General features: G+C 36.4%; 1 protein-coding gene across 5 annotated transcripts in view; it reads left to right on the top strand.

Moving 5' to 3' along the window:
- Window positions 1-9,493: 9,493 nt before the first annotated feature.
- FN1 (fibronectin 1) overlaps window positions 9,494-19,977 on the top strand; it is a 70,078-nt gene continuing 59,594 nt past the window's right edge. For all 5 annotated transcript variants that reach the window (XM_053698812.1, XM_053698811.1, XM_053698810.1 and 2 more), the window contains exons 1-4: window positions 9,494-9,725; window positions 16,277-16,405; window positions 17,407-17,544; window positions 19,786-19,917. In XM_053698812.1, coding sequence (XP_053554787.1) covers window positions 9,581-9,725; window positions 16,277-16,405; window positions 17,407-17,544; window positions 19,786-19,917 — 544 coding nt within the window. In that variant the 5' untranslated portion in view covers window positions 9,494-9,580. The remainder of the gene's footprint in view (window positions 9,726-16,276; window positions 16,406-17,406; window positions 17,545-19,785; window positions 19,918-19,977) is intronic.

The following is a 19,977-nucleotide window of genomic DNA, read 5'->3' as shown; positions in this document are numbered from 1 at the left end:
ACCCCCCTAAATTAAATATAATTTACATCTAACAAAATTAATTCTCTCTTATTAAATAAATTATTCCTATTTAAAGCTAAATACTTACCTGTAAAATAAATCCTAATATAGCTACAATATAAATTATAATTATATTATAGCTATTTTAGGATTAATATTTATTTTACAGGCAACTTTGTAATTATTTTAAACATGTACAATAGCTATTAAATAGTTAATAACTATTTAATAGTTACCTAGTTAAAATAATTACAAAAATACCTGTAAAATAAATCCTAACCTAAGTTACAATTAAACTTAACACTATACTATCATTAAATTAATTAAATAAAATACCTACAATTACCTACAATTAAACCTAACACTACACTATCAATAAATAAATTAAATACAATTCTTACAAATAACTACAATGAAATAAACTAACTAAAGTACAAAAAATAAAAAAATATTTACAAACATAAGAAAAATATTACAACAATTTTAAACTAATTACACCTACTCTAAGCCCCCTAATAAAATAACAAAGACTCCCAAAATAAAAAATGCCCTACCCTATTCTAAATTACTAAAGTTCAAAGCTCTTCTACCTTACCAGCCCTGAACAGGGCCCTTTGCGGGGCATGCCCCAAGAAGTTCAGCTCTTTTGCCTGTAAAAAAAAACATACACTACCCCCCCCCAACATTACAACCCACCACCCACATACCCCTAATCTAACCCAAACCCCCCTTAAATAAACCTAACACTAAGCCCCTGAAGATCATCCTACCTTGTCTTCACCTTACCAGGTATCACCGATCCGTCCTGGCTCCAAAATCTTCATCCAACCCAAGCGGGGGCTGGCGATCCATCATCCGGTGGCTGAAGAGGTCCAAAAGAGGCTCCAAAGTCATCATCCTATCCGGGAAGAAGAGGCGATCTGGACCGGCAACCATCTTGATCCAAGCGGCATCTTCTATCTTCATCCAATCAGCCAATCAGAATCAAGTTCAATCCGATTGGCTGATCCAATCAGCCAATCAGATTGAGCTCGCATTCTATTGGCTGATCGGAACAGCCAATAGAATGCGAGCTCAATCTGATTGGATCAGCCAATCGGATTGAACTTGATTCTGATTGGCTGATTCCATCAGCCAATCAGAATATTCCTACCTTAATTCCGATTGGCTGATAGAATCCTATCAGCCAATCGGAATTCGAGGGACGCCATCTTGGATGACGTCATTTAAAGGAACCGTCATTCGTCGTTCAGTCGTCGGCCAGGATGGATGTTCCGCGTCGGAGGTCTTCAGGATCCTGCCGCTCCCCTCCGGATGGATGACCATAGAAGATCCCGCTTGGATGAAGACTTCAATCGGATGGAAGACCTCTTCTGCCCCGCTTGGATGAAGACTTCAGCCGGATCATGGACCTCTTCAGCCCCCCGCTTGGGCTTGGATCAGGACATCGGAGGAGCTCTTCTGGATCGATCGGTGAACCTGGTATGGTGAAGATAAGGTAGGAAGATCTTCAGGGGCTTAGTGTTAGGTTTATTTAAGGGGGGTTTGGGTTAGATTAGGGGTATGTGGGTGGTGGGTTGTAATGTTGGGGGGGGGGGTATTGTATGTTTTTTTTTACAGGCAAAAGAGCTGAACTTCTTGGGGCATGCCCCGCAAAGGGCCCTGTTCAGGGCTGGTAAGGTAAAAGAGCTTTGAACTTTAGTAATTTAGAATAGGGTAGGGCATTTTTTTATTTTGGGGGGCTTTGTTATTTTATTAGGGGGCTTAGAGTAGGTGTAATTAGTTTAAAATTGTTGTAATATTTTTCTTATGTTTGTAAATATTTTTTTATTTTTTGTAACTTAGTTCTTTTTTATTTTTTGTACTTTAGATAGTTTATTTCATTGTAGTTATTTGTAGGTATTGTATTTAATTTATTTATTGATAGTGTAGTGTTAGGTTTAATTGTAGATAATTATAGGTATTTTATTTAATTAATTTATTGCTAGTATAGTGTTAGGTTTAATTGTAACTTAGGTTAGGATTTATTTTACAGGTAATTTTGTAATTATTTTAACTATTTTAGCTATTAAATAGTTCTTAACTATTTAATAGCTATTGTACCTGGTTAAAATAAATACAAAGTTACCTGTAAAATAAATATTAATCCTAAAATAGCTATAATATAATTATAATTTATGTTGTAGCTATATTAGGATTTATTTTACAGGTAAGTATTTAGCTTTAAATAGGAATAATTTATTTAATAAGAGTTAATTAATTTCGTTAGATTAAAATTATATTTAATTTAGGGGGGTGTTAGGGTTAGACTTAGCTTTAGGGGTTAATACATTTATTAGAATAGCGGTGAGCTCCAGTCGGCAGATTAGGTGTTAATAATTGAAGTTAGGTGTCGGCGATGTTAGGGAGGGCAGATTAGGGGTTAATACTATTTATTATAGGGTTAGTGAGGCGGATTAGGGGTTAATAACTTTATTATAGTAGCGCTCAGGTCCGGTCGGCAGATTAGGGGTTAATAAGTGTAGGCGACGTTGTGGGGGGCAGATTAGGGGTTAATAAATATAATATATGGGTCGGCGATGTTAGGGCAGCAGATTAGGGGTACATAGGGATAATGTAAGTAGCGGCGGTTTACGGAGCGGCAGATTAGGGGTTAATAATAATATGCAGGGGTCAGTGATAGCGGGGCGGCAGATTAGGGGTTAATAAGTGTAAGGTTAGGGGTATTTAGACTCGGGGTACATGTTAGAGTGTTAGGTGCAGACGTAGGAAGTGTTTCCGCATAGCAAACAATGGGGCTGCGTTAGGAGCTGAACGCGGCTTTTTTTCAGCTCAAACGGCCCCATTGTTTACTATGGGGGAATCGTGCACGAGCACGTTTTTGAGGCTGGCCGCTTGCGTAAGCAACTCTGGTATCGAGAGTTGAAGCTGCGTTAAAAATGCTCTACGCTCCTTTTTTGGAGCCTAACGCAGCCTTTATGTGGACTCTCAATACCAGAGTTATTTTTATGGTGCGGCCAGAAAAAAGCCGGCGTTAGCTACGCGGGTCGTTACCGACAAAACTCCAAATCTAGGCCCTTGTATCTAGGAAGCAGTTATCTATTGTACGTGTTAGGTTCTCAGTCTATTTTCAGTTAAAAAAAAAAGTAGAAAAACAAGCAGGCAATGGCAAGCTCTAGTTGATATGTGAAAGAAGAACTTTACAGAAACAGTTGAGGATTCCTAGAACACAAGTGCAGTAAAAGTAGATGAGCTAATGTATTCAGAGTAACACCTTAAAAACTGGGCGGCAGAGGTTGTGTTATAGTAATAAATGGTTGTGCTCAGTGCCCCCATAAAGCACCTACAAACCTCAAAGTGCCAGCTGCTCTGAACAAGTCTAACAGGAGAGGTTAAACAGGAGCTTCCCTTTGTCTTGTGTACATCGATGAACCCCCTTGGTGACTGGACTAAAAAAGCATTAAAATACATTGCATCCCTTTCTTTTGCAACCATTAAATAAAGTCTTCTGATAAAACTCTCTCAACATTTAGACTGATTTAGAAAGCCATAAAAAAAATTCCAAACATAACACTATTTTCAGGGCTAGGTAAGCAGACTCACCACCAACTCCCATTGACAATGTGTGCAACATTGGCAAGAATAGTTGCAAAAATTGATAGAGCCGCTCAGTTTGAAGCACTATGCCAAATGGAACCTCAAGAAACTGTATTTACAATTCCTGAAGCTCACTGGTTTACTTCAAGAAAAGTTGAAGACCTCCTTTTATGTGGCACTTTTTGTCTTTTTTTATAGAATTTAAGAGAGCTTAAGTAGGCCACCCATGTTGTATTAGATACCCCATGCCAATCACCTCAAGGTTGTGGATACACAAAGGGAAACAGCACAAATTCAAATTTACTGTTCAAAATACTACTGTTCACCCAGGCAGTGAAATAATTAATCCAGTAACATTTCAAGAAAGAATTTGAGCATTGATACACTGCTGTCTCTTGTCAAGCATGACCATATCAATTTTAATGTCATGTTTATTTTAAATAAATTTAATCCCAGAGTTGTGTGAAAAAATTGATTATCTACAGACACATACACACTAGCAAGAAATCTTTACTTACACTACCTAACAAAATCTGTTAGATCATGTGTTCTTGGAATACCAAGGAGTTCTTTGGGCTTGCAGACTAAACAGATAGTGTTTGATTTGCCTTGAGAACCGCAAACCAAATGGATTTTAATAGGAGCAATATGAATTGTTATATTACTATATAACCCAAATTAAAGTGATTGTAAAGTTTAATGAATAAGTGGCCGGTATCTAAAATAATCTTAAAACAGGGGTACTTTAATGCCTTAAACTTTACAATGAAGCTTCTTTTTAAAAATACTTACCTTTGAGCTTTTTTGAACAGACTGGCGATCCTCCGCCCGCATCTATTGCTGTAGTTATATCTATGACAAATCCGGCTTCCTCTAAATCGCTGTGTGCCCCACCAGCTGGACACCAGAAGGGGTACGCAACGATTGAAGGAAGCCAGATTAGCAAGAGCTGCGGCCAGAGGATTGCCAGTCTGTTTCCAATAAAGCAAAGATAAGTATTTTATAAAATAAGTTTAATTGTAAAGTTTAATGAATTGAAGTGTCTGTTTAAGATTATTTTTAGATACCGGCCACTTATTCATTAAACTTTGCAATCACTAAGTATAAGAAAAATTACTGTAAAACAGATTTAGCTCTACTTACAATTGATGCTGAGAAGGTGTTTGATTCCATTGAATAGGATCATGTATTCACTTCTTTACAGAAATTTGTTTTTAAAGATTTTTTTCTTGTCTTCATAAAGTCTGTTTATAGTAAACTTTTTTTTATTAGTTTGTTTTAACTAATGGCATTGCCTCCCCTCCTATTCCTCTTAGAAGAGATACAAGAGAAGGGTGCCCCATATCCCCACTTCTGTTCAACATAGAAATTGAGCCTTTAGTGAATTTATTACGCAATTGTTTAGAAGAAACAAGTATAGGTTCTCAAAGGCTGATATTGTCATATGCAGATCTGATGCTATTCTTATCTCAGTGCATTTTATTAGCTTTTCACAGCTAAACATTGCTAGTTCATGTGTGCCATATGGATAAAGTGTGTCAGCACTAATTAGATGAAATGCAAGTTTGTAAAAAGAAATTAGGTCTGCATAGGCTTCGTGTATTAATATAACTGTTGGTTATTCAAAACTGGGGAATGGGTTATAAAGTTATTTAAGAGTCAGCACTAATTGCCTGAAATGCAAGTCTGTCAAAAGATCTGAGATAAGGAGGCAGTCTGCAGACACTTGGATACAAGGTAATAAGAGGTAAAGTATATTTCTATAACAGTGTTACAGTACTTATTTGTTACATCGGAACAAAGTTCTGATGTAAACAAATAAGTGACAAATTGAACATGCGATCACGTGATTTTAAAGATCGGATCGGGTCTGGGGGGAGGGCCTATGACACTAGGCACGCCCTCCAGTCCGTGACCCCAGTTAGGATGCTGTAGCTGCTTCAGTACAGCATAATGGCTAAAACGTTCCATACCATCCTAACGGCACTAAAGCCCAGCGCAGTTAGGATGGCATGGAACGTCCTAATGGCTGGAAAGGGTTAAACAATACATTTTTTGGTGTTTACTATACCTTTAAGTATGCTCTGGATTGGGTTACTGACAAGGATCAAAACACTTTGATAATTGAAGCTAATCTTGTTTGTCCATTTTCTCAAGACACTTTTACATTGCCCATATAATAAATTGCCCTTTAATGGTAATATGGTGGTATTCAGGAATACAATCCAGGCATGGAAAAGATTCTGAAAACAGATTTCTATTAATTCTGGTGTTTCTCAGTTTTATGCCATTTTAGGTAATCCCAAATTTCCTCTAGGTATTGCGTCTACAGTATTAAAAAACTGTAAAGTAGTAAAAGTTTAAAATTTGTATGACCCAAGAGGCAGAACGTTTTTTCACTTTCTGTGATGCGTTTTTTTAGTGAAAAATTTTCTGCAGCTCATTTTTAAATAACATAAAATTTTAAATTAGGCAGTTATACTTAAGCACATGTTTAATTGCAATGTGTTGATTACCTGGAGAATAAAGCCATTTTAAAAGTTTTATTATATAGTGCAGTAGTTAAAAATTGGATGGCAAATTAGATGCAGCCAAAAAAAAAAATAGTCTCTTAAATAAAAATGTTTCCTATTCTCTTGGTCTAATATAGAAATCTACTGCATATTTAAACAACACTTTGCTCTGGATGCCCTGTGATAAGGAAAATTTACACTGTGCAGCCAGAGCACAGCGCTGTTTGAAGAAAACAGCCTGATGTGGAGCAGAGCTGTAAAGTTAAATCTCTAACAATTCCTGCATGTGCCCTGTTCTTTCTGCAAACATGATGGATTTTCTGTGATGACATTTCAGATAACTGCATGTTCTGCCTTGGGGTGTATGACATAAGGGATGAGAATCTAAAAGCTATTAAGTCGTTTCGGCAGATACACCAATTTAATGAGTTAACACAATATGGATATAACTGGGACTGGACTTGGAAACTAATATCAATCTGTATCGATCAGGTATCCATAAAATCTCTACTTTTTGGCATCAGAATTCTAGATCACTAGTTTTAATGGCAGACAGAATTTCCCAATATTACTTCAAACAAGATTAGTGCAAGCTCTAAGCTGGTTAAAAGAGCATCTGCTCCTTCGTGGGTTGAATTGCATTATATGTTGTTAAATCAAGCTTTTATTACACCTTGGCGCCTGTCCAAATATGGTGGATTAGGTAATGGTGCTTGTCATAAATGCAGATATCGAAGGGCAGACCTGTTGCAGTGCTTCTGGTCCTGCCCAAAAGTAAAGCAATTTTGGCTAAAGATACCATTCTGGCTTAAGCTGTTTCATAGAGCTTACTCATTACAGGCGGAACTTTTTTTTTAGTTCCTCACTCAACATATTGACAATAAGCTAATAAACAGTTATTTTGTTGGGCAGGAATATGTTGCTCAGGAGGTGGAAGGTTTGTAAAATACCCTATTTAATTCATTTTTCTCAAGCTATATTAGCTCAAATTACAATGGAGCAGCGGAATATTTTTTTACTCTGACAGGAAAATTTGAATTTTCTTTAATAAATGGTTTTGAGTAATTACCACTATGCCACAGAGTGCACAAGTTCAGATTGTAGATCCATTCAGAACTCAACATTCTCTGGATCACATTTTACTAGGTAATTACCCAATATTTTGGGGAATTGCAGTATCAAAGAGAGCCCAAGATTTTTATGGGAGAGTGCTTGAGCGGGGGATCATATATCACATGCTGATTTGTACGTTTCATTTTTTTTTCTGTTTGAAAGTGAGACTTCCTTGTTTGCTTATGTGGATACAAGGTGTATTGTAAAACTTCATTTTTTTTCTCTCACTTATTGTTGGTGTCGAACGTGTTATGTAGTATGTGTTTCTATAATAAAAAGAAACCACAAGGATGTAACAATACCTAAGTGTTCCCAGAGTTGGCACACTGGCCATTACCATTCCAGAGAAGCAGATCACAATCTTCTCCAGGTGACAACATAAAAATGTGAGCCCCTTTAGATTGAGAAGATGCAGCAATATGTTAATGAGGCTGTCAGTGTTGCAAAAACTAAAGGTTCCTTCAGGTAGGATAATAAATGGACACTCACACCCAGATTAGTATGCTTTGTGCACAATATCTTAAGGATAGCAAAAGACTGATGCAAATAGACAAAATAAAGTACAGAACTAAGGAAGTTTAATAGATCAAATACAGCAATAGTATACTCTGAAAATATTAAACAATCATCAATATTTAGAAACTTCATATGCAGCTCCCAGCCTTTCCCTGCAGCAGCAAAGATTGCCTCATTTTTAACGTCACTTTAGGTGCTACAAACTACCAAGATATCCCCCCCTGGTACCATTAGCTATGCACTATGAACAAGATAATGTAGGTAGCTGTATAAAAACAGTTTCTCTTAACCAAAAGGAGCTTTACATTCGAAAATAATATTTTGGCCAACCATTTTCTATTGGGTGAATAAGAGTTCAGGCACATTGTTGTACCTCTACATATAGACATGACACTGGTATCAGGGGGGAGGGGGTGTAGGTAGGATTTGTTCCTACAACCTCAAAAAAGCTATACATGATCCCTCACTTCTCCCAGCAAATAAATGTCTGTATTGGAGTGACAACACAATCTATAATGACATTTTTTCCTCAGGCAGGAGGAAAGAAAATGCACAGCTTTTCAGTGTGCACTTCAAGGAATCCTGAGCAAATGGTAAATAACAGCAATCAATTGTACAAATAAGGAGGTTAAAGGGACATGAAACCGCCCAAAAAATGATTTCATGATTTAGATAGAGAATACAATTTGAAACAACTTTCTAATTTACTTCAATTATCTAATTTGTTTCATTCTCTTAGTATCATTTGTTGTAGGAGCAACAATGCACTACTGGTTTCTAACTGAACAAATGGGTGAGCCAATGACAATTAATATATATATATATATATATATTTATATATATATACACACACATATACATACACACACCAATCAGCAGCTAGAACCTAGGTTCTTTGCTGCTCCTGAGCTTTCCTAGCTAAACCTTTCAGCAAAGGATAACAAGAGAAGGAAGCAAATTAAATAATAGAAGTAAATTGGAAAGATTATTATTATTTTTATTATTATTATTATTAAACCAGATACATACCTAAACTCTACTAACGTTAGGCTGAGCACATGAATCTGAAAAGAGGAGTATGCCTATACTATATGATCAGGATGGTAATCAAACTGACAAGTAACTATGTAGTTGAGCCTAGGGAAGAACAGTTACGTCCCTAGGAAAGGAGAGAGATTGAGTACAAAAAACACAGGGTAAGTAAAATGTGTTCAAACTGCTGCTATATCTACAGTCTTTGCAACCATAAGCACTACTGACCCTTTTCCAGTGCCAACATAAGCTTCCTGATAAGCAGAAGATACCGTATAAATAAGTATCACAGTGCCGTTACTAATTGGCCCTATAGTTCCAATTAATTCCAATTACTTAATTAGCCGGGTCCAGGCTTCCCAAAATACCGAGAGAGAAAAACGAAGCGCTTTACAATAGAAATCATCCAAATTAACTGAAAAAACAATTAGATGTTTTTTGTTAGTAGTTTTCCATATAAAACTATGATGGTTTCAACAAATAAAAAAAAGTTTGCCTTCTTTAGAAGACGGCCATTCTCCAACTACCGTTCTAAATAACAAGCTCGCTCACCTTTTCAACCTCTATTGTATGCGCACGGCTCGCTCCCCTCAGTTTATAGGCACGCAAACCTCGCCCTCATCTGACGCCTGGGCCAATGCGCGTTGTGTCTAACGGTGACCGCGCCCTCGGGCTAGTTTTATATATAAATAGTGTAAGCTCTTTCTAAATTCTCTGTCCGGTGCTTCTGATTTTATCTTCAGTAGTTGGTTTTACTGCCACAGTGAATCGCGCACGGACGTCCACACACCGTGCTTTTTTCACTCGCCATGAAGATGCCCCGAGGGCCCTTGGCAGGGCTGCTCTTGGTACTATGCTTGAGCGCCGTGGTTCGTGCTTTACCCAAGAGGAGCAAGACCCGCAGACAAGTACAGCAAAGCGGACAACAGCAAGTACCATTGGATACTTACCAGAGTAAGCAAGGGGTATCCCCATCATTTACTGTAGTAAGGAGTGGTGGATGGGGGCAGTGGAATGCCTTAGCTACTTTGCTGACAAAGAGGGTTTGTGTAATGATGGATATAGTGCAACTTTCGTTTGCAGCCTATCAGTAAAGTTTTAAATGGGTGTTTGGGATATTCAGCACAAAAGTTGGCAATTTGTTTAGGCTAAACAACCATTAGCATTTCCATTTCAGTGTCTGTCGTGCCACTTACAGTAAATCTCTGTCACTCAAATCTTAGTTCATATGGACTACTCACTCACACTCCCTTTTGCATTGTTCTCACCAGCGTTACGATTTTTAGAGAGCCAGGCACCATTTATTTAATATATACACTCCTCTCTCCAGTTCTGTTCTTTGTTAATATGTTGTGATCTTTTAAACGATCGACAACAAAACTCTGGTGTTCCATATTTGTGTGATGTTGATATAGCAAGAATGAACAGATTTATTAAATACATATTGGGATGCTTAACACTTAGGACGTTTTGCTAAATAATTGCACCTTTTTATAATCACATAAAAGCAGTCCAGTTGATATTCTTTGTTTCTAACCCTGTTTGGTTTTAACAAGTACAGTATAGATTTTCTCATTCTTTTTGTATATCTCCTTTTTATACTTTTTGCTTCCATATTAGTTATTACAACTTTTGCATCAAATTATGCCAACTACATATCCATAAACCACTGCATGTTTGATAAATGATTCTATACATAATATGAATATTTACCAATATGTAATTTCTGGTAAGTAGGCACAGATATGCTTCTCTTTGTGTGTCAGATAATTATGCATTTGGATTGAAAGGTGAAAGTGCAACGGTTAGAAAATCTAGTTCCTTTTTTTTTTTTTTTCCTCCTAACATGAGAAGCCAGATTTTTTTATTAGAAGTTGGCTTTCATGTTGCTTGCCCTATATGGAAATCTTAGTGAGTACATATTGTGGGGATGTAATAAATCAATCTCCCAGAGTGTGATAGAGTGAATCCTGTAATACCCCCACCATTACAATGTTCTACTCTAGTGTTCTGGCTCAAACATTGAGGTTTCTAATAGAGGCACCACAATAAATATATAGAGGTTTCTGTTACAAAGCATGAAACTAAGGGTATCATGTACTTTATTTATTTTTTCATTATTTGTACAAGCTGTAACAATATATCCAGCTGTATATTATTTAACCATCTCTTTACATTGCTGGCTGTTTTTATGTAGCTTTTGTTGGGATATATGGTTTCAGAATTTAGTTGGTCCCCCCCCAGACTACAAACTAAGCTGCTTGTGTTTAATAGCTGTATTTACAAAGATGAAAATACTCATTCCTGTCATTTAGTGTTTATTAACAAAGATCTCATTCCAAGTACAAAGTATGCTATAAAGCCCCCTGCGTATCTATACCAGAACCAACCACATTGAATGAACTTCAGCCTGAAGGTAGTGGACTGCAGCTGTAACAATTTAATGCTAATTAAATTGCAGCTAGGCTATGGAACCCAAATTATTTACTGTCATGATTCAGATAGAGCATACAATTTTAAGGAACTTTAATTTACTCCTATTATCGATTTTTCTTTGTTCTCTTTTAATCTTTATTTGAAAAGCAGAAATGTAAACTTAGGGGCTAGCCCATTTTTGGGTCTGCATCCTGGGTAGCACTTCCTGATTGGTGGCTAAATGTAGCTACCAATCGGCAGGTGCTGAACCAAAAATGAGCCAGCTCCTAAGCTTACATTCATATTTTTCAAATAGATACCAAAAGAACAAAGAGAAAATATATTAGGAGTAAATTTAGAAAGTTGCTTAAAATGAAATGCTCTATCTGAATCATAAAATAAAACATTTGGGTTTTGTATCCCTTTTAAATGGACATTAAGTTCCACATTGAATTTTCATGATTCAGATAGGGCATGCAATTTTAAACAACTTTCCAATTTTCTTTTATCATCATGTTTGCTTTGTTCTCTTGGAGTTCTTAGTTGAAAGCTAAACCTAGATAGGCTCATGCTAATTTCTAAGCCCCCTCTTATCTGAATGCATTTGACAGTTTTTCACAACTAGAGGGCGTCAGTTCACGTGTGCCTTATAGATAACATCATGCTCACACCCATGGAGTTATTTTAGACTGCACTAATTGCCTGAAATGCAAGTTTGTCTAAAGAACTGAGATAAGGGGGTATTCTACAGAGGCTTATATTAATATACTTATTACCTCTGGGATTACATTGTATCTAACAGTGTTGGTTATGCAAAACTGGGGTATGATAAATAAAGTGATTGACTGTCTTTAAACAATAACATTTTTGGTGTTTACTGTCCCTTTAACACTGAAATGTGCTGCACAGGAGGATTTCATTGTTAACATGTTTTTTTTTTTTTAATGTTTGGTTATCACTACAATACTTCTGCCATATGCCAGCTTCTATTTTAGATGAAGTTATATTTGGCCTGAGAATATAAATGTGTATTTTATCTATAATTGACAGTATTAATGTTGCATCCTGCATGTGGTTAATGGCCTGATCCTAAGATATGAACTACTGGACTTGAAAATGAAAAGCATCATTGATTTGATGCATATAGTTTTATTGTGGCTTTATGGCTTTGTTTATTTTTTTTTTACATGTTGCATAGTTTTTAGAAATAAAAAACAAACAAACAAAGAAAACGATCAGTTACAAACTGATAGCAACATTTAGGTGTACTGTTCTTAATCTATCCCAATTATGCAATGTTCCCTTTTACAGCAATTGACTTCAATTGGAAGGAGGAGTATATAATACAACAGGGTTATAAACTACTAAATTGTTCTGGATTATTCTTCCAATGGGTACCTAAAGGCAAAGAACAATAGAGAAATTATTCCCTGCTTCACTGAAATTATTCTTCTCACATCTTCTTGTTACCTTTGTCTCCTGTTATCATTAGATTTTTGTAGCCTCAGGGTATTCAGAAATGACTGCTAATTAAACCTTTGTCACTTAACACCTAGGGGTAAAATTCAATTAAAAGCCAAGCTCTGGAATTCAGAGGAAACCCCTTTTGTTCTCTTTTCCCTTCGACGATTGTAACATGTTTATTAGCATTGAGAAGTGAATGTAGAAATCTTTTATTCATCGTGTCTTCTACATCTTGTCTTACTGTTTTGTAAACTTATAAACATAGTTTTTTTTTTAATAGATACTTTAACGTGTCTCTCTGAAGTGGCCTAATTAGAAAAGAAAAATGTTTATTTGCTCAGTCACTATAGAATGTGTCTTCATAGGAAGTAGCTTTAGCTATAACTTTTTTTATTTTTTAGATGACAAAGGGGATACAAATAAGGGCAATGAGCCTAATGTTGTTGGGTTACTTAAAGGTAGTGATAGTTAGGTATATTTTTTTTTTTTTGTTTATTAATTTTTATTGAAAGTTTTCACAGTTACAATAAATGGCAAACAAAATGAAGGTTCACAGAATTTTTGTTTTTTGCATATTAAAAAAAAAAGGAAGAACCGTTGTACAAAGTGTATTCCTAGGAGATGCATAACATATAAGAGAAATTTTCTGTTATCTTAAGAGTTGTATTTAATACTAAACATATAAGTTTTCTACTATATTTTTACCTAGGTGTAATAAACTATAATTTCCAGTATTTCAGAATAAACCACTGTATAGATTCCATTTGGGTGCCCTCCTCTGGGTCCGAGGACCCAGGGTTTGGCAATTGCATATAAATGGTAATTATCTAGTGGTTTGTGCCTTTTTGTTTAGTTAATGCAACTAGTATGAACTATTCCAGAAGATAAGAATTTACATGTAGGTTAGGGAAACATAGGAATAAGTGAAGGTCCTAAGATGGAGTAGAAGTAAGGAGTGAAATAAGGGGTAGTAAGATAGGAGAGGGAGAAGGGGAAATGGGGGAGGAGAGAAAAAAAAAAAAAAAATTAAAAATTATTAGGGAAAGGGGAGAGGAGATCCCCTGGGGTGACCAGAGGGGATAAGGAAAAGAATAAAAAGTGTCGAGTAATGTAATGTGTATGACAGTTAACTCGTTATGAGGGCAAGGTGGTAGTGGGAGGTGCGCATAGGGTTTTATGTTGGTCCCAGGTGTCTTTCATAAGGTTATATATTTCCAATTTACCCGTTATTATGTAGTGGTACTTCTCCAGAGAGAGAAGGTCTTCTGTCTGGTTATACCAGTCAGATATTGCTGGGGGGGTTGCCGATCTCCATCTCAACGGGATTAATTTTTTAGCCCCGTTTATCATTAGCAACAGGAGGGGCCTCAATATTTTATTTTGTATCTTTGGGATATGCAAAAATAGCAATGTGCTCATTCTCGGAGACAAAGTCGATCCAATTACTTTTGACATTGTTGCGAAAGCCCCTTCCCAGAAAGAGGTTATCAACGGACATGTCCACCAGATGTGGTACATCGTTCCTTCTTGCCCGCAACCCCTCCAACAGGATGCAGGAATATGTGGGTTAGACCTGTGCAGTCGTGTAGGGGTGAGGTACCACCTACTCATTAGTTTAAAGTGCATTTCCTGTATCGCAGCAGAGGATGATGCCTTAGCTGCTATTTGGAATGCCCTCTTCCATTCTGAAAAGGGTGTGTCCAATCCCATCTCTCTATCCCAAGTTTTTGTGTAAGAAGGTACAACTTCTTCATCGGGAACCAAAAGTAATTTATATATAAGAGATATGGTGTGTCTAGGGGGTACTTGCTGCGAACACAACAGTTCAAAAGGTGTTAGATCTCTACTCATTTCGCTCCTGTGTTTATGTGTTGTGACAAAGTGTCTGACTTGTGATCGTGAGAACCATGATGAAAAGAGGATCTTGTCCCATTTTTGTAACTCTGTTAGTGGAGCTATGTCACCTGCTTCTAGTGCATAATACAAGGCTCCCTCCCTCAGGCTGTATGTATGTCTGCTGGCCAATTTGGCATGAGCCAGCGGTATTGCTGGGTGTTCCCTGATGGGGGTAAGTGGTGAATATCTCGTAGAGATGTGTCGGGATGTGGCGATTATTCTGTCCCAAGTTCTTAGGGTTTCATTGATTATGGGATAGTATTTCAATGTGGCTGGTCTATGTCGTGGTTCTAGCCAAGCTAATGTTGCTGTATTTTCTTTGTTAAGTAGTTGATTATCTAAGTGCACCCAGGCCTTTTGTGTAGAGTTATGGCTCCAGTCTACAATGTGTTGCAATAGGATCGCTTTGCGGTATAGTTGGAGATTTGGGAGGCCAACTCCCCCTCTGTGTTTTGGTAAGTGTAAGGTCTGTTTTTTTAAGTTAGGTATATTTTTTATTTACAGTAGTCTGTTTATGCAGTGTGCAATCCCCCTTAATGTTTTAGTGACACACTAAACAGTTCTCCACAGAAATTTTTGCCACCTGTGTGGCATTATAAAGTATCAGGGAGCAGTGTAATATTTTCTAATATTATATAATTTTCTCTTTTTCCCCAAGCACAAATTAATTGCATAATTTAACATTTATTTCATGATAATTTTGTGCAATAAAAATTGAATGTTTTTAATATTAGCTAATTTCATCTTAATACCTGCAAACATTTTATGCGGTTGGTCAGTAAAATCAGCTGGATGGTGCACCCACTAAAAAAAGGTTCTGGGGAGAACTTTCTCTTCAGTATTAATAGTTTCAATTTTTCTTTTAAATATCCTGTTTATAATCTTGTTATAACCAGTTTGTGTTCTTACAACTTCCATTAATTTCTATTAATTTCTAGAGTCTTTCTCCTAATTAAGTACATTTAAATAGACCTGTCACTAGTGGTGTTCCTCAACCAAAGGAGGCTAAGTGGAATCATTTGTTATTATAGCAGAAGCTCTAGTCTTCTGATTAGTGGTAACATGCCTTTCTGTATGGCCCTAAATCAAATTTATTGTAAGACTGTTGACTTGCAGCTGATTTAATTTTGCTTAGAGAAGACTTACCTGAGGCCATATTTTATGAAATGATGTAAAATGCATTGTGTGTGTTTAGTACTGACAACTGTGTCATAGCCCCTTGTAAATGTGCAATTATTTATAGCATTGCTATAGGGATAGAAAAATCATAATTTTAACTTTCATGGTCTACATAGAGCATGCAGTGAACTATCAATTTTGACTTGTTCTCATTGTATACTTTAAAGAGTAAACCTTGGTGGGCTCATAGGACTTCAGAACAGTGCACATGTCTAGCACTCTGACAGCAGTGTTTGTATAACATTTCTACAGAAATTGTGGCTAACACTGCTACCACAGTGCCTTACCTAGGTTTACCTTTCAACAAAGTATACAAAGAGAAAAAAGCAAATTTGAATCATTACATTTTAACTTTACTGTCCATTTTTATGTTGCATCCCATGAATATAATGTTACTTGGAATGTTGATACACAATACATTAATATTCTAAAACATCTTCTTGGCTATGGAGATGTAGTTCATGCTTAGTTTGAATGTTTTTTCAAATTGGCAGACATCTTAACACATCAGTAGGAAACTTTGTATAACGCCTTTTTTCCTTTTCTTATAGAGGGCTGCTATGATAATGGAATATACTACCAAATCAACCAACAGTGGGAACGAACCTACCTTGGCAACACCCTGGTGTGTACCTGTTATGGAGGAGGTAGAGGCTTCAACTGTGAAAGTAAACCAGAGAGTAAGTAAAAAGAGCCTGTGAGATGCTGAGCATGGGCTTTGTGAAGACCATATCATAACTTGTCCTATTTCTTTGTGTGCAGCTATGTAATTTAGGAGCATGAGTAATAACTTGGCTGAAAGCACACTGATGTCAAATTGGCAGATATATGCAAAGAATAAAAGTGCTCTCCAGTGAGAAATGTCTTCGTACATTTCTAATTAGAGCTTCTTTTCTCAATGGAGAGATCGCCTGCATTAGTGAATATGCTAGATAGAATGCATTTTAAATAGGGCTATCCTTTGTCTCTAGGCCACTTACAGTAGATCTGTGATCAGTGACATTTAACTTCTTTTGTGAAATTATCTGTTTGTTTAAACTATTGTGATAGATTTTTGAAGCAATAATGTTTTTATGAGTTGGATTAATAAAATTAGCAATACACAAAGTAAATGTATTACAATTTACCTGTATGTCATTTAAGACCATTTACAAATAAATCAAGGACTGAACTTTGATATCTGTAAATGTTTTAAAGAAGAGAAAAAAAGCACTTGGCATTGCTTCAGCACCTGATGCAAGATAGGTCAGTCGGTCACTATTCCAGTGTGACCTCTGTTGCAGGAGACAGTAGATAATTGGTGGATCCTCCTGTATTGACTGGGGGGTGGCATGTTGTAGGGTCTTTATCACAGAATAATACAACTATTTTGCAGGGGGTGGTAAATAAAACAAACTGCTTTATCAATAGATTTTGAGGGACACTAGAGCTAAAATAAAATATTTTGTGTTTTGTTTGGGTTTCACTGTTTGACTCTATGCTTGCAGCAACATACACCGACCGTACTCATATTAATAACATGTAATGTTAAAATGCCTCAACAACTTTACAGTGACAATTGTCATGACTAGCTGCATTTGTTAGCAAAGCTAAAGTACATTATCTCTTGGTTATGATGTTGGTTATTCATGTGAGAAATTGACTCATTCTATATGTTCCATCTCCTTGACTTGTTGAACAGAGGAAGAAACTTGCTTTGACAAGTACACTGGAAAAACTTACCAAGTTGGGAATACATATGAGCGGCCTAAAGATAGCATGATTTGGGACTGTACATGCATTGGAGCAGGAAGAGGAAGGATCAGTTGCACCATTGCAAGTAAGTGTCATTGTGAAAGCCAAGTCCTTTAAGGATTGTGTACTTGTGAGTGTAGAAGTATTCAGCTTTGTTACAAAGACTTTGAGCTTTTTGTACACTGCCCCCCCCCCCTTTTTTTTTTTTGTAGCGTAATGTTTGCTTTATTTTGCATTTCAAAAGACAGATACCACTGAATATATTGTTGCCTTCAAAGTAATTGGCTTTGACATTTGGCCGCAGCCAGATTCTCAGTGGCAAGTCAGTGCTTGTGTAGGTATTCATGATCCACATGACCTTTGTTACCCACAGGCAAAAAAAGGTGTTAATGTGTTATTTCATGGTAGGGGACCATGTGTTGTCTTTCTGATTCCTGTACAGGATCTGAATGGTCTTTTACCCCATAGCTGTCAGAGAGGGCTGTAGTGCATTCCAAGGAAATGCATCACATGACTCTCTATCCTTCACTGTTAACTCTCTAGAAACCATATTCATTTTAAACCTGCAGCTAAAGCAAGTTTGTATTATAGAGCAGCTCATCAACTAAGGTAGGAAAGGGACATGTGCAACAAGTCAGTGTTGGGACATGACACATTATCACTATGTACCAGGGTATATGATGGCTAGAGAACATTCAATTTGGTGGGCAGGCACTCATTATTTTTATAAAGCCAGTTTGTGCTTAATAAATTATCCTTAACTTGACTCACATACTTTCTTAAGACAGTAAGTCAATGATAAAGGCTTAGGATTTCTGGTTTTAAATAGAATTTTAGGCTTTCTTCAGTATTTGGGAACAATAGATTGGTAAATGAGAATAATTATTTTTCTAATTAAATTCAAACATTCACATTTGAAATTCTTCACTAGATATGACCTAGTGTGTCAAGATCTACTGACACATTTTGTGCAGAGATGTACCACTTGTATTAAATGCATCATGATAGACATGTATATGGGATGTATTAAATGATACCCCTGCTTCAGTTGGCTAACCCGGATGGACAGCTAAAATGCTTTGGAGAATAGCATCTGGTGTGGATTATGGCACATTCATGTTGTGTGGTCTTGAAAAACACTTAACACCTTTTCTATAACACACTGCTATACTTTGGTACTCTGAAGTCAAGTACTTAAAGGGACAGTATACTAGAAAATAGTTTTTCCCTTAATGTGTTTCCAATTACTTGTTTTTCCAGTTGCAGAGTATAAAATGTATAAGATTTGCTTTTTAAGGCTTATTTGTGTATATGAATTAGCTGATTTTGTGTTTTGAATCCACAACCTAATAAAATGGGTTGAGCTTGTAGGTATAACCAGATCTCATTACTTTATCACATTGTGTACATATCACCTGCTTCTTTATCTTATATCTGTCCATAAACCAATCACCAGTACTTGGAGAGAACAATGGAAAATTAACATTTTATTACCTTATCTCTTCTATAACCCACAGGGAGTGTAATTTCTTCTACTGGCTGTGTTAACACAGCTTGGCCTCAAGACCAAAAACTTTCAGGATGGGTGGGGATACCACAGGCTAAATAAACTATTTCAAATGCCATTATAAGGCTAATGGAAATACTTGTAAACAATTTAATACACTCCAGCAGGTAAAGTGAATCATTAGGAACAAATTACAGGGGAGACTTTTTTTGAGTAAACTGTCCCTTTAAGATTTGTTTTTCCATCTCCTGTTATAGTATAAGCGCTGCTTGTAAATCTTGATTTCACAAACATTATCAAGGTCAGTAATATAAACGGATCATTTTGAAGTAAAAGTTTGATAGAGAAAATCTTAACTACCTGGGGTAGTTACAGCAGGAAAACTGTTGGCATGATATGGATAGAACATACAATTTTAAACAACTTCCTAATTTATGTCTTATCAAATTTGCTTCTTCTCTTGTTATGCTTTGCTGAAGGATAATGTACTACTGGCAGCTAGCGGAACACATCTAGTTAGCCAATCACAAGAGACAAAATGTGTGCAGGCACCAATCAGCAGCTAGCTCCCACTAGTGTAGGATATGTGCATATTCTTTTTCAACAAGGGATACCAAGAGAACAAAGCATATTCTAAAATAGAAGTGAATTTAAAAGGGTCTTAAAACTACATGCGCTATCTTAATCATGTAAGTTTAATTTCGCCTTTTCTATCTTTTTTTTTTTTTTTTTTTTTTTTAATTTGTTTTAAATACAGTTTGTAGACTATGGACATTCATTTGTACAAATCTAGATCTTACAATTTGACTTTCACTTCAGATCGCTGCCATGAGGGTGGAAATTCATATAAAATTGGAGACACATGGCGTAGGCCGCATGAATCTGGGGGTTATATGCTGGAATGTGTATGCCTTGGCAATGGGAAGGGCGAATGGACCTGCAAGCCCATAGGTATGTTTGTAAGATTTCATAGCAAGCAAACTTCTCTAAGAATATACTAATTGTTTGTTA

The sequence above is a fragment of the Bombina bombina genome, chromosome 1 (genome assembly GCF_027579735.1).
Source record: "Bombina bombina isolate aBomBom1 chromosome 1, aBomBom1.pri, whole genome shotgun sequence".
In the NCBI taxonomy this organism is placed as follows: Eukaryota; Metazoa; Chordata; class Amphibia; order Anura; family Bombinatoridae; genus Bombina; species Bombina bombina.
This window is presented reverse-complemented; position numbering and strand designations above follow the sequence as displayed.